This window comes from Micrasema longulum, unplaced genomic scaffold (assembly GCF_059751315.1).
Source record: "Micrasema longulum isolate JH-2025_06_02 unplaced genomic scaffold, ASM5975131v1 h1tg001402l, whole genome shotgun sequence".
Taxonomy (NCBI): Eukaryota; Metazoa; Arthropoda; class Insecta; order Trichoptera; family Brachycentridae; genus Micrasema; species Micrasema longulum.
The window spans coordinates 33,625-61,139 of record NW_028278588.1 but is presented as its reverse complement, the minus strand read 5'-3'; the positions used below and the strand labels follow the sequence as shown (position 1 = coordinate 61,139).

Here is a 27,515-nt window from a genome sequence, read left to right as displayed (position 1 = left end):
AGAACGAAGAAATAGTCCGTTTTGTGATAGAGGTTGGAAGAGCTCTCGCAGAGAAACCAGCGAAATGGGATTATTAAAAATATTGTGAAGAAGTGATAGAATGCGAATGTTTCTTCCATGCCCGATACTGAGCCAGTGTAGTTGCGTGCGATATTCGGTTATGTGGTCGAATTTGCAAAGATGAAATATATAACGTATACAAACATTATGCAATTCTGAGTACGTAGATTTTTATGTATTGTTTATTTTGGCATCAGTAACAAATTTTCCGTTTTCTGTGGAGATTTCTAAGTTCGCTAAAAAAAAATGACCCTTATTTATTATGATTTTCCCCCAGTATTGTGATTTCTTACTTCGAGATTCATAAATTTTTACTTACGACTTTTTGAAAAATCACTGTTCAATTGTGTATCGTAGAGAATTGTGCACATTGTTTAAATATCTAAATTCACACAGAATTTTGTACTGTAATTTCTTCAGGTATCCAACACCTACGGCCAATAAAACATATCCTGACTCCGTCTTCCGTTCCGGGTAGGAAGGAGCAGCTAATGGCTTTACTGGAAGCATTCCTCTCTGTACCGGAGTTCCCCAGGGGCCGATCCTAGTTCTTTATCTTAAAGCAATTATTTATTACCCGAGAAGAAAACCGCTCGGGTTCTTTAAAATATTTTTATAGGTTCTAATAGAATGTTCCATACAGCGCCATAAAATTATAATTTACAAACAACTTAATTTTTGTGGCAGATGTATAGTTTATTTTGGTATCAGTAATAAATTTTCCGTTTTCGGTGGAGATTTCTAAGTTTGCTGAAAAAAAAAAGACCCATATTAATTATGATCTTCCCCTAGTATTGTGATTAAAATGGCTTCTTACTTCGAGATTCATAAATTTTGTGCGGTACTAAGGTCATCATCATCTCCTTATCTGCACCCAGTGGTACATAGGGCACTGCTTGGTGCTCCAATTGCAGCGTATCTAAATCATTTATGTTTTTTCAAATTGTAATCATACTAGGTATACTTATATAATTTTATTCAATATTCCTAAGAAGTTTTTGTAAAAAAACTCATTTAGGGATATGCAGATAACAATATTTTATTTAAATTATTTATTGACAATTCTTGATGGAATTCCATTGTAATGATGTAATATAAGTATTTACAAATGAGTTGTTCATTTAAAAATACTTGGTACATTTCCACTTATTTATTTGACCAATTAGCGCGTTTTCACCCTCTAATGGGCATCTTCAGACTGCTGCCGAGATACTCATTAGAGGGTGAAAGCGCTAATTGGTCAAATAAATAAGTGGAAGTGTACAAAGTATTTTAAAATTAATAACTTACATGTAAATATAAGTTATTACATCAGATAACAATATTTATTTTCAGACGTTTTTTTATATTTTAAACTATAACATTATTTACAAAAATAGAAATTATGATAGGTACACTACAAATTAAAAGGGTGTAAAAAAAATACAAAATAAACATAATATGAGGTATGGGAATGAATTTAAAATGATATACGAGTATGTATACACAATACAATCTATAAAAGAAAAAAAAAGAAAAAGTTTAAAAATTGCATGTATATATACAAGCTATACAAGCTGAACAAGTATGAGAGTGCAATGTCAAAAAATTACATGAATGAAAAAGTTTTTAAAATTAACAAAATATATGTAATGTACCCAAGGTTAAAAAAGTATAAAAAGCATAAAAATCATTTCTAAAGTATTAAAAATTACATATATATATATACAAGCAAAAACGGAAATTATTAAAAATTATATGTTCAAGATGCTCATTCTCTGGACCATGCTTTTAAAAGGAGTTGCTGCATAATGATATTATATATATGTAAATTAAATAATAACCTTACGTCAAACAGCACCCCGAGATCCCTGGACGTTTGCGCTCTTTCGAGCTATACTCCATCCATGATATAACGGAAATAAATTGACACCATTCAGTCTACTTTCATCCCTTGTTACGAGGGTCGGCACCGAGACTCTCGAAACTGGCGCCATGTAAGTTATCTAAAATAATTATGAACTCCAAACGACACGATGATTAATTTCGGTAATTATCGTAGTTAATTAGTTTACAAACAACAAATTATTTCATCGGAACGTAATCATAATAAATCTACAATAGTTAACTCGCGAGGACCATCTGCAGAGAGATTAACAGTAATCCAATTCCCAATAAAAACATTAAGTGTTCCTGAATTGGACGATAATATTTCAGCTACTTTTACGAGGCAATAAAACTGTAAACTTGAATCGCTTAAATACGAAGTTTACATTCACTTCCTCCTGATTCAGTCCCAGAGGAATTAAAACACAAAAAACGCGCAATAAAGCGGTGTTTATGTTTTACGCCATCTTTAAAAATACCCGCTGGCTCCCTTGTCCTACCGCGGGGGTGCTTTGAGTTTTAGAAAAAACAAATAAACAAACAAATTAACCGAAGATAAAAAGCCATTAATGTCGTATTAGATGGGGTGTGAATTCTTGTTGGTAATTTAGCAATTGGGAAGGTACTTCGCGGGACAAATATAGGCGTGAACTCGGTAGCTAAACTAACAAACATCTATGTAAGTGAATTGATATACCAGGAGCCTTTTGCTGGAAAGATGTGACATTTTATTTATTTGACGGACTTATGCAGTCCATTCTAACAATGGTAAATATAATTTCAGATAATAAATACAAGCAATAATTAAATAAAATTAAAGCTAGGACAAAAAAAATAAAAAAATCACTACCTCGAGACAAGATCCGGTCTATCTTAGTGAATTCTTAAATCTATAAAGACTTACACCAAAAAAGTCCAGATCTTGTCTCGAGTTTACTATACGACACAATCGGGACATTGGTGCATGCGAGCCATAGTTTGCGCTGCGTCGATCGAGGAACAGCACAATATTATTTCGCAACCGGCGGATCGGAACATTGAATGCCACTTGTTCCAGTAACGATGGTACGTCAATTAAGGCATTCAGCAAATTAAACATAAACATGGAGTCAATGTTATTTCTACGTTTTTGTAGACTTGAGATTTTTAACATTGACTCCATTACTCCGTAAGTGTAGTCTCCCCTCTCGAGCGTGGATGATTGGCTATGCTTCTTTTCTTAGCAAAGATGTTGCACCGATTCGATATGATTTATCCGGCCTACATAGAAGGGAGACCAGATCACGGATGCATATTCTAAAAAAGGACGAACATGTGAGCAATATAGTGTTTTAACCGTGAACATTTTAGTAAAGTCACTATCTATCAATTACTATTTTTTTTACACATATTTTTACTGGAACTGTTATTCTTGGTAACAAAGGTCTACGTGTATGCGAAGGAAGCGATTTGCTGATGAATGTTGATAAATCGAATGTTATGGTTTTTGAAAGAGATGAAAGTATGACTAAATGTGAAATCACTGTGAATGGGGTAATACTGAAACAGGTAGAGGAACTTATGTATCTGGGAAGTATGTTTACTAGGGATGGAACGACAGAAAGATATTGAAAGGAGGGTGAGTGCCGAAAACAGAGTGAACGGTGAACTTAAATCAACCTTGGCAAATAAATGTCTGTCGCAAGAGGCAAAATTAGCAGTTCACGGTGGAGTCCCGGTCCCGATTTTAATGTATGGGAGCAAAGTATGGACTTGGAAAAACGGGGATGAAATTAGGCTGAATGCCGTCGGAATGCGATCTCTCAAGCAAATGTGAGGTAAAACTATCTACGATAGGTTTACAAATGTTGAGATCCATACATTATCTAAGGCTGAGATAAGCACTATCGACAAAATCAAGAAAGGAGATTAGCGTTGGTTTGGACACGTAGAGCGAATGGACAGCGAAAGAACGGCTAAAAATATTTATGATGCGAATGTTGACGGATGCAGAAATAGAGGAAGACCGAGAAGGACATGGCATTACCGAATCCAACCAATACTTGAAGATGGACATATTAAAAGTCGGAATATTCGGCGCGCGTGCATGAAAAGATGTATGATTGTAGAGGAAGCAAGATCGGTATGTACCTAAAGATAGAGTGATGTGGCGTTCTATCTTCTCTGCCTACCCTTACGGGGAAATGGCGTGATGGTTTTATGGGCACACACTGAGGACACCGCCTTCGACTGTTACCTATTCTATATCCTATTCCTCTGAAAGAAAGTAAGAATTGAATACGTGTACGAATATTGCATGTTTAAAAGTGCAAACAAACAAAATAAAGGAATATTTTAATCTGCGCATCGTAATTCGCTATAAATTGCAGTAAAACAAATGACAGATGACATTTTAACACCGGGCAACACCGGGTCGATTGTCAGTGGTGTCACCCGAGGAATTAATGTTCGCCACGGCGAGATATTTTTATACCGTGGCCACACAGGCGTACGGAACCGGGGCCTGAATATAAATATATGGGCCGATTTATTTTATTCCATGTTTTATCCCGCTTTAATATTCCGCAGTAATTTATGGTCTGTTGGATGTGTGTTTTATTGCATACGGAGAGGGGAGGGTAGGTGACCTACCTGGTATAGAAAGTTGGGTCCTCTCAATAAATACACTTTTATTTATGTAGGTACCTTCACGTTCGCGAAGGTTAACATTACAAAATTGTCGTTTTATGCTATCAAACGATTTTACGATGGTGTTTAAAGCCAGTATGTAGTGTTGGATTCAACGCCCAGAACGAATTGATAATTATTATCTATTATTTTTTGATAAAATGTAATGTACTTATTTTTAGATAGTTGTATGAAGAAAATATGAACAACATTTTACCTTAACTCTTGTGTGGCTGTGATGTCACACTAGTCGACATAGGACACAAGACTTGATATATCTCTCTTATTTTTTAAAATGATGAATTCGTATTTTTTGTAATCTTCAAATGGACATTTTCACACCGGATTTGGAAAGTGAATTTTGTACAACTATGCTGAATGTTAATACAAAAAAATATTTATCCTCGCTACGCGAAAAAAGAGTGTCCGCTAATTTAGCAACACATATGTATAAGAAAGAGCTCATAATATGTATCAGATAGAACTCATCACAAGGAAGACAGAAACGCTGTTCTATGGCAGGTGTTAGTGTGAAAGAGACAAAAAAAAGTAAGTAAAGTGTAAAATAGATTCAGATTTCAGCCGGTTGATAACAGTAATGGGAAACGCACGCGCGTAATCTGAGCGGCGTATTTATGATTATTAATTTATTTGACTATAACAGGGCTAAATTATATGTTTATTTGCACAAATAATGGAAAAGGGATTATCAAACAGTATGTCTCCATGTTTTTTTTTTTCAATTTTTTAACTTTAAATTATTCCGTCTTTTACTCGTGGTAACACGATGTTACATCACCGCGCGCAAAGGGATTATTTATCACAGTCTTTTAAGAGTTAACTAATAAACAATATACAGGGTGGCCGAAAAACTGACGTTCAAAAGTAAAATGTAGGTGCCTAATATTGAGGTGTATCCGAATCACCCCCATGTATTTTTCGCAGTTTTGCGTAGTTTTCGAGTTATGATTTTTTAATTGTTTTTTTTTTAAATTTTCGGACCGGATCGGTTTTCAAGTTTTTTCGGGATTTTTTTAGTAAATATTTTTTTCATAGTACCTACTTTTTTTTAAATATTTTTTTTTATTTATATTTTTTTGTTTTTTTTTGTTTTTTTTTACAATATACATAAGAGGTAAAACAGAGTATTAAAAAAATAAAAGATAATAACAAAGCAATGAAATACATATTAATAGTAGAAATAGTAAACAAAAAATCCCACAAAGGCATGGCCTGTTCGTGGGTATACAAGAAAATGTTGATGAATTTTTGCTTCTATAACAAATAGACAGTTATAATATTTTTGTGTAACATAAGAAAGAGAAAATAAAATATTCTGTAAAAGATCACATGGTATTTTTTTTTATAGTAACTAAAAAAGGAAATAAAAAATATAAAGAAAAACATGACAATATTCCTTATTATCAAAGGGCAACAAAATACGAGTATATCATAAAAAAAAAGAGTTGATATCTTTAGTTTGAATCCACGATAGTACGTGTTTTTTTAAAAAAGGAAAATTTTTAAAGTTTGGAATTAATGAAATATTATCAGTAAAAAAATAATAACAAAAATTTTGGGCCCATTAAATATGCATGTCTCTGCGCTAGCCTCATTTTACAATGTGGTATTTCTAGCACACGATTCCTTCTTTGGCTTGATCTTTTTGAATTACTTGGAAATACATTTTGGTTCTTAAATATATATTTTAAACATTGAAAACTATATATTTTTCTTATTTCCGAAATTTAAGCTTCTTGGAACAATTGGAAAGAGGGAAAAGTGCGATTTTTGTGAAGCATTATTTTTAAGATAAATTTTTAGATTGTTAGAAAATAATTTATAATACCTACCTTTTAAAGAGTTAGATTTAAAAACCATAAAATTTTTGCGTGTGTCGAGATGCGCGTCCAACACGGCTGATATTTAACACGGTGTCCTCTCCCGTTGCAGACTATCCTCCGGAGAGCCGTCCTGCTGCAGCAGCCCCTCGCCCTACGCGGGCTGCCTCCTGGAGGCCCTGCCGCCGCTGGCCCTGTACCCGCCCTCGCCGCTGTCCGGCCTGCTCGGCAGCCCCGGCCCCTTCGCGTGCGAGGGGGGCCCCTGCCCGCAGCCCTGCCCGCAGCAGCCCTGCCCCCAGCTGTCCCCCGAGGGACTGTGCTCCTCCGTGACGGCGTCCGCTGCGGTGGCTTGGTTGATGAATGACTCGTCTGGTAAGCATTACTCACTTTTTATCCGTATAATTTCAATTTGGGGAAGAACTAGAAGATTTGTTGATACGGATTCGCACGATATTTTTTACAAGGATTGAACCACACAATTACTACTGTAACAGCAAATTATTTTTATCATTTTTTTTGAAAATTTAAACAATTTAACTATAATATAAAACAAAGCCTTAAAAACATTTAAAATAAAAATTGATACGTAAGGGTAAGTCGATGTAAAATAAATTTAAAATACTTACCACAGGTAAAGAATATTATACAATACTAATTTTTGAAAATATATTTATTTTAAAAACAAATTTTGGAATGAAATTAATCAAAATTAACTCGAACATGATCATAATACAATCATATTTAAGAAAACTTAAAAATCAGACTCCTGTTTAAGAAAAAAGGCGAAGTCACGAAATTCAATGTTATAGATGGCAGTAAAAAAATCATATAGGAAAAAACATTATTGGAAAAAAAAAAAAAAAACTAATTCAAGCCGTTACATTTATTAAGCAAAATACATACTATATTCACTCTTAGACTGGTCTAGAAACGTTATGTTCGGAGGGATTCCTCTAGAGACGGTGCTGTAAAGTCGTAACATTAAGCAAAAGGCGGCCTCCGTGGTGTAGTGGTCAAGATGCTTGACTCACACATGGAAGGTTCCGGGTTCGATTCCCGGTGAGAACACAAAAAAATAATGTGATTTTTCTCAAGCCTGGGTGTTCTGTGATGTAATTCAGCACTGTAATTGGGCCTCCTGGTCTGTTGTGGTGCAAAAAAATAAATAAATTATAAATAAAAAATAAAATACTAAGTATATAAACTCTTTAAGACTGTTCTAGAAAAGTTACGTTCAGAGGGATTTTTTTTAAAACGGGGAAAAATAAGTATTAAATAAAATACAACGACAGGTCATAAGCCCTGTAAATGCCTATACATCCGTATCCCTTCTCTAAAATGTTATCCATCTCTGTTGTAATTTGTTAAGCTTAATAGAGATACGCATAGAGTTAAAATGTTAAAATGGAAAAACAAATACCTATATATTTATAGCGTTAATGAATCTCGCTTCCCGCAATCGATATCTGTTATGTATACACGTCCACCTTCGTCATTGCAGGAGGCGGGGTGAAGAGCGAGGTGCGCAGCCCGGGGGCGGGCGAGGAGGGCGGCGCCGGCGGGCTGTACCTGGGCGGGGGCGGGGCCGGCGCGGGCGGGGCGGGCCCGGGGGGCGCGCCCGCGCACGAGGACGCGCTGGCGGCCCTCGAGGCGCCGCCCTCCTACAACTACTACCACAGGTGAGCACCCCTCTGCCCCTCCGCGGGGCGAGTTGAAATGGAATTTAGAAATTTGTAATGACCGATTAATTAATATTGAACTTTGAATACAGTTTTTATTTATTTATTTATGAATTAAACCTTAGGGGATAAAACACAAGAGTCCACTTTTTTTTCGTTTTGGAGTTTATAATGCAGAAATTATCGCAATAGAAAAGCTAACGTAAAAATGCTTTTTTAAGTTGAAATAAGAATCTGAAGTTCACTTTGTTTTAATGCTAATAACGTCAGTAGGTACCTAGTTTCAAATAAACTATTTTAATATGTCTAAATTTGTCGCAACAGAGAGGGAAAACATTTATGAGAAGAAAATATGGAAGTCTAGGCGTTTACAGAGCTTATGACTAGGCTTAGATTTCCATATTCCCTTCTCAAAAATGTTTTTCCTTTCTGTTACAACAAATTTAGATTTACCTTAAATAACTCCCTTGAGAGGTAATCCAGCCTGTCTGCAAACGTTTGGACATACTTAGAATGTATACATACTTTAATGTGTACTATTATAATATTTTGAAAAACTTTATTTGACATTGACAGTTCTTTGTAGGTACAAATTATCTATTTTTTTAAACGATTTTTTTGTTGGCATTTGGTTTAAAAGTTAGGTTGTTTTGGAAATTGCACCATCACAAAATCTTTTCTCCTTGATATTTCGTTCAATGTGACTCTCGTGGTTTGTCGTTTGAGGTACAGATATGAGGGTATCAGAAGCAAAACGTTTAAATCTCCATTGAAGGAGTTACTCAGATATTTTCAAAAAACTTTTTAAAAAGAATTGTGAGATTTCTAACTAGGTATGCTTCACTAACTCAATGGAGAATGCTAAGTTTGCGGTGTCAAGTATATAGTTGAAATCTGTGCAAAATCTGTTTGCAAAATTTACAGACGGTTTTTAAATACCTACACTTAGGTTTGTAGAAAGGTTTTTATATACAGGGTTCTTTAAACCCTGTCACATCCGAAACCACGATAATCAGTACGGGAAAAAAGACATATTAGAATATTAAAATAAAATTTTAAAAAATACAATATTCAATTCTGCAGGGGAGAAGTGAGGGGAGCGCGGCGCAGTATAAGACTCCCCCCTCCTCGTTTCTCCCCTGCAGAAGTAAGCAACCATTTGCTTTTTTTGATATTCAAAAAAAAATATTATTCGTTCTAAAAAAATATTTTTATGTTCCAATGTCTTCTTGCTCATACTGATCATCGTGGTTTCGGATGTGACAGGGTTTAATGAACACCCTGTAAAGTTTATTTTGGAATCAATAACGAATTTTCCGTTTTTGGTGGAGATTCCTAAGTGTGCTTCTAATAGCCTCATATCATCATGCTTTTTTTACACCTAATGGTGCATATGACACTGCATTGGCACTAAGGTTTATGAAACTTTTCATGTACAGGTAACCCCTGTTAATCGCGACCCCGGCGAGTGCGGGTCGTTAAAACGCCATATTTCTCGCAATGTAGTGGCGTTTTTATTATTTATATTTATAGAGGTGAAGGTCAGTGCTATGCAAGCTCCTGACGTCACTGCGACCTGTGAAGATCTATTGTGACGAAAAGAAACTAAACATAATCGTAATTATAGAAAATGGTGGTAAAATTGCAGTTGCAGGACGAGTCTACAGTGCGATCAATTAAAAAAAAAGCGCGGACAAATTGTTTTTGTCAAAATAATTCACCATACACAACTTATAATATTACTAACAATGTAAATGTAATACATATTATTAACAATATATCAACTTTTGAATATTGGTCACACAGTTGCACATTATAATGTATAATATCTACAAATATAGTTGACCATACAGTGTACTGCACATATAACCTGCATAATATAGGCTGCGGATTCAAGGCGCAACATCATAACTTGAATTATTATTGGAAATTTCATTTTTAAAGGAAGTTTAAGATATGTTTTTAATATCAATATAATTGAATTTCTGATTTTGAATAATTTTCCGTCAGATGGGGTAAATAGAAACAGATTTTATGACTAAATAGCTTAATGCGTAATAGTTTTACGTCAAAACTATCGTTGATTAATTTTAATTAATTGTATTGCGAACTCCCTAAAATAAACACGCACAAAAGATATAATTTAATATAAATTCAATATTGTCAATCGATAGTGAAGTTTTCTGGTGGTACGTCACTATTGCGGCGACTCAACAATAAAGTACGGCATTTGTTTCCTACACTTCACTGTCAATATTTACAGAACTTCACGAGCGTGCAAACGTCAGAAGTCTCTTCTTAAGTTGACTGTAGATAAGGTGACTAACCTCACGCGTCTCCCTTCCAGCATGCAGCAGTACACGCCCGGACCCGCCTACCACATGGGCGGCGCCAGCGCGGCCCCCTTCTACGGACAGTCGCCCTACTCCGCCTACTCCAGCGCCGCGCCTTCCAGGTAACTGTCCAACTAAGCTGACCGTCATCATATACCCGACGCCGTATCCACCCCAGCAATAAGCGAAACACACCTAATTCTGTTATAGGACACTTATGGCGTAGCTAATATGTGGTTTAGTGGGTTTCATGCTTGACTCATCCACGGAAGGTTCCGGGTTCGATTCCCGGGGAGAACACAAAAATTAAATGTTACTTCTTTCGAGCTTGGGTGTTCTATGCTGCAATTAACCACTGTAATTTGACCTCCTGGGCTGTGATGGGGCAAAAAACCCGGAATGTTGATGTTGAGTGACGTTAGCAGGCGCTACTCAGAGGCGATTTTGTGGCGAAACGCCCCGAACTGGAGACGTATTTCCGAGTGACTCCGAACCAACCCGAATGGATAACGCGTAGGGTTTTACAAAAAAAAAATGGAACGTGTTATTTCCGAATCGTGTTAAACAGAGTTCCAGAGCATATCAAATCATTTAAATTGGGTAGGTACAGAGAAATAATGATTTGGTTATTAATATGTTTGTTTTTCCGCAGGCCGTCGTGCAAGGCGGCGCCGTCGTACGCCGCGTACGGCGGCGGGTCAGCCGGCGGCGCGGGGGGCGCGAGCGGCGCGGGGGGCTACTGCCCCCCCTACCCCGCCGCCTACTCCTCCCCCTTCCAATCCACCTTCACGGGTACCACAATGCACCAGGTGACTGCTGAAATATTACTATGTTTAATTCGCTTTTAGACTTTGATTAAATACTTTTTATTTATTCTTTATTAAGTTAGTTCGTAATATTTTAAGAACGAATATAAACTTTTAATAACATTACATTTTTTTATCAAAATTTCTCAAGAAAATATTTTTTCAAATTAATTTGAAATATTTCAATGCTTTCTATTTTCTCAGCATTGATTTCCAATCGTCAGACTACGCCGGCTTGGAAACAAGTATGGAGAATTTGATATGTTTCGTTTTTAGATAAAAAAAAATACGAAGATAAAATCATTAGGTATTCGGATGCTGTAAAATCACTTTGAATTATATTTACCTACCTACACTTTAAGTGTATTATTATTAAAGTGTTGTATGCATAATACGACATCAAAAAACTATTTATTAAGTACCTACCTACCTTCATATTTATTGGACCTAGGTACATATTGACTTAAAACATGAAACGCTTGAATTTTAATGAAATCAATCATGTGAAAGCCCTCGGGGTTTATAATAATAATCAAATATAAAATTTATAAAATAAAAAATAAAAATCATTGTTCATGGTCTGGCACCTGTAACCTATAACACCAATGCGGTGCTCTATGCACCACTGAGTGTGAATGGGGAAACGATGATAATCTGTGAAACTCTTCCTGATTCACAGTAGAGATGTCCTAGTAGGTCAGGGCAAGTTCGAAAGTTTGGGTCCTTCCTGGTTACGTCACAATACCTATAGTCCTTAAAATTTAGCATGATTAAAATGACAGCTGCCAAACTAATGTCAATATTGATGAGAAATTACTGATCACTGATTATGTACCGATCAAATAGATTTTATCATTTTTTTCATGCAAACATGAAACTCTGTTTCCGAAAATTGACATAAAAACGCAAAAACAAGCATATTATAGTGTATTTAAGACAATTATTCATAAAAAAATAAGTCATTTATACTTTTCATGAACAACATCAAATGAATTATTTTTTTATTCGAGCGATTTACATTGATCAATTTGTCTCATATTTAACATTTTTGCAAAATGATGTAACCTTGTAAGAACGTCGTTAATAATTAGGTTTATTTTAGTTTTAAAACTGATTTGAAATAACTATGTTGATTATGTCAAGCATTGTATTAAAAAAATAAATGAACACGCCAGATACGAATGATTTTTCGTGTGTCAATATAAATCACTCCTTAGACGTCACTACAAAGTTATGTCCTAACTTTTGCTGACAACTGTCGTTTTAACCAAGCTTTATTTTAAGGACTTATACTACGTGTTTATAATAAATGATGTTATTCAATAAAAATTAAATATAGTATGGCTGACTTTGATAATTGCAACATACCTGAGTAAATAAATGCCTTTATCGCCTAAACTAACCCAAGCTAATATTTTGGTTTAAGGACTACTGTAATTACGGGATGGCGAGTGCGTACTCAGAGGGCGTGTCCCCGGGCGGCGGGGGCGCGGGCTACGCCCCCTACTATCAACCCTACCCGCCCTACGCCCTCAGCCCGCCCAGCTCCGCGGGCAGCGCGGCCTACCACCTCACCACGGCGCTGCCAGGTAAGAACAGACTGGTGGATTTTTTAAAGCTGGCGCGTTCGCAATACTTACACAAACGCATTGTGTAGTATCTGTGAATAAGCTCATGGTGTGACATCGCACGGCATACGCATTATCAAAATAATATCTGTCTCTCTCGCGCTCAGACGCGCTTATTAGCGTGACATAGACAATTATTGCTTTGTTAGTTGCTAATAATAAGGTAATAAAATATTTACAGGATGCTTCTGCGTTCGTCTGAATTTCGCTGCGATTCTTAATATAAAAAATATAATAATATGTATTCGATATATATGTATTAAGCTATGTATTAAAAACACTAGTTCATAAATATATATTTTTATTTAATCAAATCATGTATTATAAGTCGATTATCTAGTGCTAGCGCTTTCGCAAAACTTACACAAAAACATTTTTAATGTGTAGAATATTGATTTTAAAAATCTTGATATTATATTAAATGTTTTTAAAAATCTCTTTTGGTTTGGAGCGAAAAAAAAAACAATCTTTAAAGAAATTGTCATATATTTATTTATTTTTAAACAAGCATGTTTTTTATTCAATATTTCGTGTTAATTATAATAACAATTAATACAGTATAATTAAAATGTACAGTACAAATTATACTGGTGAAAATATGTAGACACACTTATTGATAAACGATACAGATGGCACATTTATTATTTTATTTTGACTTAAACGGCATAAATTGCCTTTAACATATATTAAACGTAAATATGAAAAAAGAATACATGACAAAAAATTATAAAATTGCATGATTCTAGCAATAGTAACAAGTAAATACACATAAGCAACCGAAAATATTAACGAAATAAATACATAAATATGAAAAACCAAAAAATGAAAACATTTTTTTTTTAATTTAAAGAAAAGTTTAAGAATCATATTGCCAGAGAAAAAAAGGAATCAGACTCGTTTTATAACTATCAAGTCCAGAACCAAATATATCAGCCTTGTCCTCATACTGATTGCCATATCTGTGGAGCCTAGGGATAGGCGAGTGCATGTGATAGTTTGTCCTAGAACTTGCAGAACAAAGAGGAGATCTGTGGCGGGTATGTCGACCAGGTACACGGAAACACACCAACTCCAGCAAATCTATAAAGTCAATTAATGTATTGATCACTTTATAAAGTAATATTAGGTCAGTTAGGATTCTTTTGGTGTATCTTTATCGTTTATCAATAAGTGTAAATGCGTTTGTGTAAGTTTTGAGAACGCGTAGTACTTTTAATACGATTTTATTATAGTAATCGTGTGCATATGTTGATGGTGTATAATTGTTTCTAGAATCCCCTTCCTCCGGTCTCCTGTCGATGGGAGAAACCAGTCCACTATCTCCGGTAAAGAGTGAATCAAGCCGGCGCTGCAGTGGAGGCTCCGGGTGAGTTCGGCATTACAATGCTCATAGGTGTTATTTGAAATAGTCATGGTATAAAGGTCCTTGGCTCGGAGCGTCGGTAGTCAAGTAGCACTTTGTGCCTCCGGTAGTGTGTAGTGTAGTGTCTACACGTAGGGTGAGCGGTGTAGGGTAGAGTGGGTTGTAACTCATTGTACAGCTTCAATCCCTTGTACAGTGAGTTTTGAGATTCTGTTTTTCTCCTCATTGGTAATCTTATCTTTTTTACGGTTACTGTTATCAATATGTTTCTTTTATTCAACTCAAAAGATAAGATTCCCCTGGAAACGGAAGCCGTTTATAAACTAAGTTTCTAAGGATGTGATAAAGTGTACATAGGACAAACAGGGCGCACAGCAAAGAAAATGATTGACGAACACAAGAGAGCGTGTAAACTTGGGCACCCTGACAAATCCGCAATAGCGGAACACTAGACACCGTACATTTTTTCGCCTTCGAACCGAAAATTTTACATAAACCCAGTAATTACAGCGCACGAATAAAAAGAGGCAATTGAAATACACAGACATCCAAATAACATAAACTAAGACGACGGGCTTAAATTAAACTCACCATGGATCCCAGCACTACATACTACAAAAACTAATAGAAATGTGCTTACTGCCGACTGCGACACCGTACAAATTACTAGTACTTAAACGCATACTTTTTTTCTACAAACACTCAATTTACCCTGAAGATGGCTCCTGCAATGTTAGCCAAAACATCGGAACAAGTCCAACACACACGGTATCACCCAAAAAAGAAACATATTGTAAAACACAAGTTTACGATATCCATATCCGGGTGGATATAGAATACAGTTCTGTGAGTGAAATCCTGGATGAGTGTTTTCCACTCGATAGCTATTCAGGTAAATATCCCGAGGAAGGAAATATAGCGTAAATAAGTCCGCCTCGTAGTGGGATGGTTGACGCATTCGCCTATCATGGCTCAAGGTCCTTTTACTGGCACCTGGGGTGCTATTCTGAACTACTTAGAAAACAGTTTTTCTCGTGTATTTTGTATGTAAATATACGAGATAATACGGGCACAAGAGCGTTTGGAATACCAGCCTTGAAGTGTTAAACTGATCATCTTACCGGAAGGTAACATATGATTTGTGTCTCGTGGTCAGCACATTCGCCTACCATGCAGGAGGTCTCGGGTTCGATTACCGATATTGGTGACATGAAATTAATATTTGAGAGTATTAGAAGCAAACTTGGAAATCTCCATTGAAGGAGTCACTGAGATATTTGCGAAAAACTTTGAAAAAAGAATTGTGATATTTCTAATTATGGTTCAGTAACTCAATGGCGAATACTAAGTTTGCGGTGTTAAGTAGTGTAATTAAAATCTGTTTAAGCAAGATTTAGAGATGGTTTTGAATTACGCTATTATTTAGGTAGGTAGATCTTTATCTATAGTATGGGGGCTCTTAATTAATAACACGGTTTTCTCAGTAGTCAAATAGTTTATTTATAATTTATCGCTCGATTCACAATTCTAAACTTTGCACAATTCTCGCATTGACGCTGATCATTGGAAAAATCTCACCAAGGGTAGAGATGTATTGAGAGGAGCCGTAAAGGAGGGCAAAGACAAAAGACCTCTAGCTGAAAAGTCCGTGGCTTAGAAGTCAGCGAGCAAAGCAGCTACCTACTCCAGCTCCAGTTCCAACTTCCCCGACAACCTGGAAGTGGATGTGGTCGACTGACTGGTCTAGTAGTATAGGACTTTACAGTCGCCGGAGAAGTTGAAGAATTGAGTGCTGCATCACCATCATCTTTCGTACAGTTTCCAGAGTGAGATGAATACATGGATATATAAATGAGGACGTTTTTGTTAAATAAATGTGTGTTTTGTTTGCAGTGAAGGGCAACAAACGACTGGCAAGCAGGGCCGAGGCAGGGGGCGGCGCCAGGCGACGGGGTCCCCCGGAGCGCCCGGGGGTGCGCCCGCCGAGCCCCCCACGGAGCGTGTGTTCGTCTGGGACCTGGACGAGACCATCATCATCTTCCACACGCTGCTCACCGGTGGCTTCGCGGCCAGGTACAATAAGGTAAGATGGACTGTCAGGATGATACCATAATAGTTAGATGCAGATTAACTAACAGTATTTATTTATTTAATATTAAACTAGTTTAATTTTATTGCAACATGAAAAGATTTTTGAGAAGGGTGTATGGAAGTTTAGGCATTTACAGGTCTCATGACCTGTCATTGGCTGACTTAAGTGGCTAATTTACGCACTGTTAAGTTTATATTTTGAGTTCCTGTGTTCAAACTTTGCAATCTAAATCTCATCACAAATGAAGATTTTAAAGATATGAATAATTTACTTTCATTTTAAATTTTTAAAAAGGTGCGACTTTCTGTGTTCATGCTTGTTGTAATACAAACAGAAATATGAAATAATATATGAAATATTAACAATTAAAATGTAATTCTTCATTTCAGGACGCACAACAATTTATCCAATTAGGTTTTCGAATGGAAGAACTGATCTTCAGTTTAGCTGACACACATTTCTTCTTCAATGATATTGAGGTTAGTTTCAAAGAATATGTAATATTAGCTATCAGTTATAAATGACCAGCTGTCTTGTTTTACGCTCCGTTTTTTAGCCAGGTCCTGGAATTTAAAAAGAAGAATGTCTTCGATCACCTTTACAAGTTCCGAGATAATCCCATTTAAAGCTTTTTTATTCTTTCCAAGCATTATTTCTCCCACAATCTTATTTTATTTGTTTTTTTTTTAAAGCGTTGAAAGATTACTATTTATTCTAGAAATAGCGTAAAATTTTTAATCTACGTCTTGCACCTATATTCAAAAATATTTGAAATATCGAGGCTATACTGATATTTACAATTAATTACATATTAAATTTAATGTAATAATTATGATAATATGCTATATAACTTGCTATAATTATATACTTTATCTAAATTTCAACTGCATATTGTAAGAGCCTTCTGGGCTTTTAATAAATAAATACTTCCGGGACTGGCATCTGAAACGTAAGCCTGATCACCTTACCTTCCATGTAACAAAAACGATCTAGATACACTGCAATTGGAGCGCCAATGCAGTTCCCTATACACCACTCGGTGCAGATAAGAAGATGATGATAATGTCAATTAACATTTCTATTTTATAGGAGTGTGACCAAGAGCACGTGGACGCCGTATCTGCGGACGACAATGGACAAGACCTCAGCACCTACAATTTCCAAGGGGACGGCTTCTCCGCTGCGTGCCTGCAGCCCCAGGGGGGCGTGCCGCTCGGCGGCCCGGGAGGGCCTCCGCTAGGGGGGCCCGCCGGCCCGGGGGCGCTGTGCCCTGCCCAGGGGGTGCGCGGCGGCGTAGACTGGATGAGGAAACTCGCCTTCCGGTATAGAAGGATCAAGGAGATTTATAACAATTATAGAAACAGGTTAGTCTTACTTTTCAGCCACATCATTCTGTCCCTGCATACATACCTCTCTTCCTTTACATTCATACATCTTCTCGTGCATGCAAAATGATTATTCCGACTTTTGACATGTCCCTCTTTAAACGTTTGTTGAATTTGGTCATGCCTTGTCTTTCTCGGGCCACAAGAAAATCATGGCTCTAGTATTTTTATATTTTTTATTTATTCACACAAATACATACACATTACAAAAAAAGTAAAATAATAACGTATCCCAAACTCCATGAGGCCAAGGGCCCTGTGTTGAGTTGGGATACAACACTATGGAAAGTTGAAGCACGTACATCATTACATAATAGCAAAAATAAAAATTAAATATTATTACATTATTTCAAAGGACATCTGGACAACGCGCTTAATAGTATATAAATCTATGCGATATCTCGCAGCAGTCTCCTGCAATGGTCTCTTTCCTTTGACAAAATCCAGACTTGGACACTCTTTCTGAAAATGGCTTTCATTTTGGAGAACTTGATATGTTCATCCAGGACATTAAACACTCTTGGGGCCACAAAACTGAAATACCTCTGAGCAAACGTCGTACTTGTTTTTGGAATTAAATAATTCAAATTTGTTCATAGAAAAAACTCGTCCGAGCATTCTTCTATGAACTACTTTTGTAGCCGCATGACCAGAAATGTGTCAATGACTCTTTTAAAAAAAAATCTAATGTCCAGTATCTTTGTGATGTGTTGTGTAGCTGTAAAATTCCCTTATTAAATTTAATTATTTAACTGAGTACATATATCCATGACCATAATAATATTAATTTTGATAACAATTTCTTAGTCGCACAAATCCGGTATCATTCATCAGTATTCTTTTTCCAACATTATGTGCGCTAGTTCATTCGCAAGATCTGTAATATGTTTTGTGTCGCAGCGTGGGAGGCCTACTGGGCCCTGCGAAGAGAGACCAGTGGCTGCAGCTCCGTGCGGAGATCGAGGCCGCCACCGACAACTGGCTTACCCTCTCCAGCAAATGTCTCAACCTCATTAACTCCAGGTAATCACCGGCTCTGATTAATATCTGATGCTATGATTAATAAAGTCCCTAAAGCTCCTAGGTTTTGTCAGTAGGACATTAAGTTACTAATCTAATATCTCCACAGTCACTGGATTGAATTTCTGATCTAAGTATTTTTTTAAATAGTGGTTACAGCCTAATTTACGGAATAAAATGATATTACTATTATTATAATTATATTATTCATTATAATTAATAGAGCCATTTATGTGAAAATCGCTTTAATAAATATCCCAGCTTGTTTTGCAATAATAATGTATTTATCAATAAACGTAAGTTCACTTTTAGTAGCACTGTTGTAACTTATTAATTATGGGGGGCAGTGTTCCAGATGGTTAAATTTAAGTACTTTCACGCCAAAAATTGATGCTTTCTTGAACGGTTTTAATGGATTCATATATTTTTTTATGATACAAATGTTTTTGATATTTTCTAGGGAAAATTGTGTCAACGTCCTGGTGACGACAACTCAACTGGTTCCCGCAGTCGCTAAAGTGTTGCTCTTTGGACTCGGGGGAGTTTTTAATGTGGAGAACATTTATTCCGCCACTAAAACTGGTAAGTGAAAACTAAATCATAATTCTGCTCTAACTCATTACATTCTTTCAATGTATATCATGAATATGAATGTAAAATCATCTATTTTTGTAGTTTTCTTTAACACAATCATAGTATACCAGTATGGCATTTACTTCAAACATATTTCAAACAATTATTGAAAATGTTTTATAAACAGATACATTTTTAAAATGTGATAAAATAAAAAATATACATGCCGAAAAGTGCAAATAAAAATAACTAATTGAAATACCACACCTAAAAAGAGACAACCTCTTTTGGTTGGTGCGACTACAAATCGATGGTCAGAGTAATTTTTTGATTTTTCAGTTGTCAACAGTTTAAGTAAATATTTCAGTAAATACACATAGAAAAAAAGACATATTTTAGATACTTCAATCTGTTTTCAATGCAGCAGCAAGGCTTATTACGGGAGTAAAAAATATTCTCACATCTCACAACATCTTCGAGATTCGCACCGGTTAAAAACCCCAGAGAGAATAAAATACAAGCTTTGCTGGACAGTATTCCAATCCCTTCATGAAATGGCTCCGAGATACCTATCGGACCTTTGTATTAGGGAAAATACATGTCAAAGAAAATCTACTCTTAGGTCAGCATTTGATTCAGGCAGAGGAAAACTTGTTGAAATCCGGCGCTCTCCAAACACTAGATTCGTAGATCGTGCTTTTGCCGTTGCTTCCCCTCTGCCTGGAACCGATTGCCTTCAAACTTACGGAATTATCGACAGTTCTAGTCAGTTCAGATCCCAACTAAAATGTCACTTCTTTAGATTATCATACCCTCAATTTTAAATCAGAAAATATAATATGTCACTTTAGCTTAGTTCGAATGTAAGTTTAAGTATACAATTGTAAAGCGACCTTACCAGCCAAATATTATTATTATTTTATATTACATAACGTATCCCTAACTCGATGAGGCCAAGAGCCCTGTGTTGAGTTGGGATACAACATAATTAAACAAGCTCTTATATTTCAGCTCTCCTAAATTTTTTAAACAGATGGTCCCTTCTTGCCATCTGACTACCGAATTATTGTAGTTAAAAACGGGCTGTTATAACCTTAGAGTAATAACCTTATAGAGTTGCCCATGTGGAGAAAAACTATTTATGATTATTACATAACTTAGTTACAGATTGCAGCAATACAACGGGGCTAGGTACTTGCGAGCACAAACCGAAACCATCCATTACACATTTGTTGTTAAACTAAAAACCTAACTAAAATCAAACCAAAAATTTGGAATGCTTTTGTTCTATGAAATAGAGCTTCTCTAGAGAATTATTACTCTGTGGTTATAACAGTAAAACAATATATTTTCATATATGAAATAAAATCTAATTACGAGGAGGATCCTCTAACAGTCTGCCAAAAAATGTTCTGGACATATCAAAATACTCAAAAGTTAAAGGAGGATCAAAGGAATTTTGTAAATTTTTGTATCAAATTCCCTTGTTTGAATTTGAGATTTGCCAAAACTGATTCCAACCAACGAAATTGTCTTTTTTGATCTGACTGAGTTGATCGCAATTTTTTATGTTGAAATTCAAAGGCGGACTTCAATTGAGCGATGGTCCCTTCACAACTTCATCGACCATTTCATTTCCTGAGATTCCACGGTGTGACGAAACCCGATCAATAATTACCCCCCTTCCGTCATTCATGAGATCTAAGATGACAAATGATTTTGGATCGATTTCTTACCAAAAGATCCAAAATAATTTATCGTTTGCTCCCTGGAAAACTAATTAGCTTAAAAACGAGGGTGTTTTTTATCTCTCCGAGAAATCAATACCTCCTTGTAAATTGCCCTGTTAGAAAATATAAACATGTTACATAGTGTGTTTTTCTTACAGGCAAAGACACCTGCTTTGAGAAGATACGCCAGAAATACGGTGACCGCTGTACGTACGTTGTAGTGGGAGATGGAAACGACGAGGAATCCGCCGCTAAAGCCAAGAACTATCCTTTCTGGAGAATATCCGGGCACTCCGACATGGCCGCCCTGTACAATGCTCTCGACATGGGCTTCTTATGATGTGCTTACGGAATCATTTGTGATAATATTTACTTGTTTTTTCCTCGTTACTGACTCCCAAAAAAGGATTAAAGCTGATTTGCGAGATCACTCATTTCTAAAGAGGTTGGGTGTAGATAGTCGCGATGACTTAATCTATTTTTAAACCTCGAAACTATTGTCACGTTGTTTCCTTAGACTGGTGATTTTTAAGAGACATTTACCGAACGAGTTCAAATGTTTGAAATGTCAATTAAAAAGAAAGAAAAAAACAAATACCAAAAATAAGCTTATTATGATTAAATCAAGAGTAAAATGATGATCCAATTCAACGTACCTAATTTTGATGTAAATTGAGAGGTCAGAACACAAATCTATCACTGAATTTCTATCTTAGAATAGGTTCTTTATTATTTTTCCCTTGTAAATAGTAAATTATCTTAGGCAAATGAAATCTATCCTTTAAATGTGTAATCCTTTGTGCAATAATCCTTAAGAACACAAATTTGTAATCAAATATTCATATCCGTAAATCCCTGTGAATTATTTTCACTCTATGTAAAGTATAGTAGGTAGATCCATATAGTTTTGATACAAATATTATAACTGTTGCCGATTCAACTATTCTGTTGGCGTTTTTTATTTCATGATGTATTAAATTTATTTAAATGCAAAAATAATGACCATGGAAAAGTAGAAAAATAAAAGCTTCGAAATTCCCACTTTCTTATAGATTTTTATCGATTGTCAATTATATATATAAAAGTTGGGTGACTGCTTTCTTGATTTTGTCGATAATGCTTATCTCGGCCTTGCGTAATGCACGGATCTCAACATTTGTGTTGTCTCAACACCAACCATACATAGTTTGACCACACAGAGATCGCATTTTGACAGCATTCAGCTTACTTTCATTCATATTTTTTCAATTCCATACTTCGCTTCCATATAAAAAGGGTCGGGACCGGGACTCCATTGTGGACTGCTAATTTTGCCTCCTGCAACAAACATTTATTCACCAAGGTTGATTTTAGTGCATAGTTCACCCTGTTCCCGGCACTGGGGTACCATGTACAATATGTATTATAGAAAATACTTGGTGAAAAACAGTAGGTATTTCTACTCTCATTATAATTGACACCTTTTCTCAAGTACTTGTCTATATTCAAGATTACATTTAATATGCTGTTAACAGTTACTGAATCTTATTTATCTGATTTCAATCTTTCTAATTTTCTATGGTCAATATTTTAAATATTTAAATCATGTATAGACATATCGGTTACGAAACTCGATACAAACATCCATTAGTACCGAATACGTTGTAAAGAATTTGAGGTTAGTTTTTATTTTTATTACATAAGCTGTTAAATTTGGGTGCACATTTTTATACTACTTAATTTGTATTTACACAGAAATATGCACAAGTGGACAGTTCATAAATGCAATATTTAGTAACAATATCGTACAATACTCTCATTACGTACTCTTTTTCCAGTATCCGTATGTTTTATGTAATTTAGAATAATTTGCATTAATAATTTTAACATTTCACCTGTGGAAACGTACTTAATTCAGTCATTATTCATTGATTATTATATTGGTACATTTCTTAATGCAATGCTTGTCATATTAATCGATAGCGTCTATAAAGATTTGCATTTTTGCTGTCATTTACTAGTTATGATGTAATCCCCACAACAATAATTTGTTGCACTTAATTCCGACATTTTGGATCATTATTTTAGTATAATTATTTTCATTTTACAGAGAAACAAAACAGTATGATTCCTGTGTCTGGGGACACACGACTTGCTAGAAAACACTGTATTAAGCTAAGCTATGGTTTCCTTAGAGAACGGTGCTGTCATTAAAACATTGCCTCTACAAACCCGATAGCATAGGTTTCCTATAGGATGTTGATTGTGAACGGAACGTCTAACAGTGGTGCCGTCATTTGAAGGATGGCCTGACGGCCGTACGAAAACAGCAAATGCAAACGTGACTTGTACTATTAAAAATCACGAAATTTTGATTGATTTTGTAATAAATTCATGAAAATGTTGAAATTTGCACTGAACCTTGATATACACAGAGCGTAATATGATGTTTAAACATCTCACTCTCCTCCAAATGATAGTTTTCAACATCCGATGACTCCTTGTATTCCAAATATACCTTCTCATAATGTATGCCTCGATTGTACATTTTCCGCAGCGGCACATTTCAATTACGTAAAAATAAGTTAATAAAACTAGATGATTACGTTCACGAGACAATAGCACCACTCACTTTAAGTTGATATCTCTGCTCACCGTTAAGATGGCAGTCATAGAATTATAATCATTTGGCGACCAAATAATGGAACTAAACTCTAAACGACTTCTTACCAAGGAATTATACAATGTCCTCATAATCTGAGTGTTAGAAAAGATCTTGGCATTTTTAAGAACAAAACCGAGCATTTTCATTAAATAGATTAACAATATGAAGATTAAAAGATAACTGAGCGTCAAACAACACCCCGAGATCTCTGGACGTTGAAGCCCTTTCAAGCCTCACTCCGTCCATGAGATAACGATAGTATATTGTTTTGAATGCTCTTGTGTATGCCATTACAAAACATTTGGAAACATATTATCATAACACAAATATGAGATAATTTTGTGTAATGCTATGTTATATTTTACCACATAAAATATTTTACTGGCTGGACTACAGGTACTTTTATTAGGCAAATTTAAAAAAAAAAAATATAATCATTCAGTAATTAAGTAAATTAATAGTGTTTAATATTCTCTAAGGTTAACTAATAGAAAACCGAGTAAAAAAATCAACTACCCTGGCAATATTAGCAAAATGTCCAACTTGTTTTATTTAACAATCTGACAGACGGTAAAATAATCCAATTCTTAAATAATATTATTTGTGAATTCGCTGAAGAAATGTGATCCCACCCTATTACCTTTTAATCCCAACAGTATTTTGGCACTTACAAACGACAGAACACAGCGTAATTGAATTTAAATCAGCAGTTGCGTACTAATGACGTCTACAGAGTAACTAATAGCCGAAACATAAAACTACTCATTAATAGTAGTTTTGTTTGCTTCAGTTTGATGCGCGTACGCACTTTCTGGACTATTATAATTCTATGATGGCAGTCTTGTTGCGCCTATAGCATCATGGCCGCTGGATAACAGCACCGCTTTCTTAAGAAACCATACCTTAAGGGCTCGAGTTGATCATTATGATGAGCCTAGATTATGGTCGATATAATCTTAACTGTTTTTTGACAAGCATTGTAAACCCAATAAAAAGTTTAACTCTCCAATTTTTATATTATTACAAACCTTATTTTAAGATGGATGAGTATAAAAGTCAAAAGAGCACTTAAGATATTTAGTCTAATTTCTCAGAGTACAATTTTAAATGCAAGACTTAGATTTATTTTCTGCACATGTTATTAGTTAGTGATTAAACACACATTACTGAAATTGTGTTATATTTTTTAATAATTTATTACTGTAATGGAATACTGCACTTTAATTTTATTAGATCTGTTTTTTATCTGTAAGTTTTTCATTTTTCGTAGTATTTTTTCCAGTCAGATTTGATACCAGTGAAACCATTTTATCTAATGTAAAAACATACATATTTCTAAGCGGATAAGAGGTTCCTTTAGGATTCTATATGGTCCTTCAATGAAAAACTAGTTCTGAACAAATTGTTTATCAACATAAACAAAAGAGATTCGCTTTAAATTAATATTAAGTTTTAAACATAAAATACAGTATATGGAGTAGATTTAATATACAATTTATTGTTCATAGCAATTATTATATTATCATTGTCTATAAATTAATAAAATTAGGTGTAAATTGTAGCTGTAGTTAAATTTAATTTGGTTAAGTGGACGAACGTACATGTTGAAATGATAAAAATATTACGGTTAGGTAGCAATTTTAGGTTATAAATTATTTAGGTATGAAATTTTTGCCAGTGGCGAAAATTCGCAACAAAGTCAATAGAAAAGTTTTTATTTCAATTGTTTCAATAAGTCTAAGCAATATTTGCGCTTTGTCAAAATGTTACTACATACTGTATTATTATATTTTTAACTTGCCCTAAAAACAGGGTACATTTCGCAGAAAGGCAATAAACTATATAAATAAAAATCTGCGTAACTCGAGATATTTGTAAGTTACGTACAATACTCTGCTCAATGATTTATTATTTAAACCCTAATAGTTTTTATAAGATACTTCGAGTACAATGTTTTCTATGTGAATTAGTATGAGGATAAAATATTATAATGAAGTAAAATTACCCCTTTATAAACCACTGTGTTTTCTCTCTTGAAGAGTATCCATTTTACCGCATACTAATTGATGTATTTTACTTTTATAAATGAGTTTTTTAACAGTCTTATTATGAAACAACCACTTGTAAATAAAATACGATTCATAAATATGGTGAATTATGAAATAAAAATAACACTTTTCTTTTTATTTTACTTTCACCTTTTGATTTCCCCTATCCACCAGTGGCGAATGGTGATTTAATTTACAGGTAAGCTGTAAAAAAATATCGTATATTTGTACCTACATAGGAGGTACATAATATAATGCAAGTAATACATACTATAAATTGATATTTTTCTGTGGTTCTGTGTGATTCAACAACTCTCATCCATAAAATCAATTCAAACGATGTTACTTCGTGATATATTGTATGGATATTTTATCCATTACTTTAATATATAATTCATTAAAAATAAATAAAAAATATCACTATGAATTCAGTCGATATCAGGTATTCAATTGAAATGTCAAGTAGCCACATTGTTCTAGTAATTAATAGTGCTAAAAACAGCCGCGTGGAGTGCTGTATGTCCTGCAATATGACGCATGAAAGTAATTATGGTTTTATGTCAAGAGTACCATCTCAAAGAAAAATAGTCCTTAAAAAACAATGTTTGAAATACTGTTTTCCAAATCAAGAATCTTCAAATAATTTGTGTAATCTGCAATTTTAATATAGGAAAAAAAACCCGCACTGGGGTTAATACATTCAAAATATAGTGTACTTATTTGTATGAAAAAATAAGCTGGAATGATCGGCTAGTTTCTTGGCTCACCGCAGGCGCTGGGCGCGCTTTATTAAAATTTATATTTATATTAGGATAAAAATACAAACGGTGGAAATGATTTAAAATAAATGTTAATTATTTATTTGTCTTTCTGTAAATAAAGTTACAATAAAACATTATTATGGTTAGTCAAATATAATGGTAAGCTGCGCATAATCGCTTCTATACACGGTTCGCCCCTGCTATCCACTCCATTGTAGAATCTCTCCGGAAAAAAAACATTATTGCAGTGTATGATATGATCAGTTGGAAGATTATCCCGATTTGAGATTATAGAGTTACTACATTTAGAGTTATGGTCAAGATTATTTAAAGATACGCGATGAGGATTACTTACATGAGACTTATTTTTTACTGAGTTTGTAAGGTAAGAATAATTTACAAAGAAGATTTATTATTTCTCAAAAATATTTTATGTAATGAGTTTTAGAGATTAAATGGAGCTGTCGGCGTGGAAGAGAGAGCAATCTATCAGGTGCTCTTCATATTATTGTGGAGCTTCAAGTTTACCCTGTAAAAGAATGCTCACTCTCATCTAACCTAAGATCACCCGGAAGACAGTACTGAAGATGAACTGTACATATCCTGTATCAAAACATCCAAATCACTAATTACAAATCGCTGACACGTACGGATATTAAATGGCTGACAGCCAGGGAAATAGTATACGACCTAAGTCTCCACTAGGAAGTAAAGTGAGCGCTGGACAATTACTATATTTATAGAAGTTGTAACATCCTCAGTTACTTAACCAGTCAGTCGGTTACTCAAGTAAAACGTTTACGCAGTTACTAGCTCAGTCACCACATTCTCTCTGTGTATAAGGACAAAAAGGTGTCACACGTTCACAGTTGAAAAATTGCTATCCAATAAATTGTTATACCTACGAAACTTCACTGTGTGTTTTCAATAAGTACTATTCTACTGAGTAGGGTAAATAATAACTACTGACCCCTGCATTATAATGTCAGACAGACCTCTGTTGGCCGGTTTGAACATTT

General features: G+C 35.0%; 1 protein-coding gene across 1 annotated transcript; it reads left to right on the top strand.

The window, feature by feature from the left end:
- Positions 1-3,718: 3,718 nt before the first annotated feature.
- On the top strand, positions 3,719-25,856 carry eya (eya transcriptional coactivator and phosphatase 2). The gene is made up of 13 exons (XM_088235571.1): positions 3,719-3,738; positions 6,547-6,806; positions 7,936-8,113; positions 10,461-10,568; positions 11,099-11,255; positions 12,679-12,841; positions 14,153-14,246; positions 16,137-16,326; positions 16,725-16,814; positions 17,425-17,699; positions 18,621-18,743; positions 19,201-19,322; positions 21,202-25,856. The coding sequence occupies exons 1-13, from the start codon at positions 3,719-3,721 to the stop codon at positions 21,381-21,383; spliced, it is 1,962 nt and encodes a 653-aa protein (XP_088091697.1). The 3' UTR covers positions 21,384-25,856.
- The last annotated feature ends 1,659 nt before the right edge of the window (positions 25,857-27,515 follow it).

Coding starts and splice junctions, on each gene's coding strand:
- eya (XM_088235571.1), top strand. CDS start 3,719: ATGCGATCTCTCAAGCAAAT. Junction 12,842..14,152: donor CCTCACCACGGCGCTGCCAG/GTAAGAACAGAC, acceptor AATTGTTTCTAG/AATCCCCTTCCTCCGGTCTC. Junction 17,700..18,620: donor TATAACAATTATAGAAACAG/GTTAGTCTTACT, acceptor TTTGTGTCGCAG/CGTGGGAGGCCTACTGGGCC.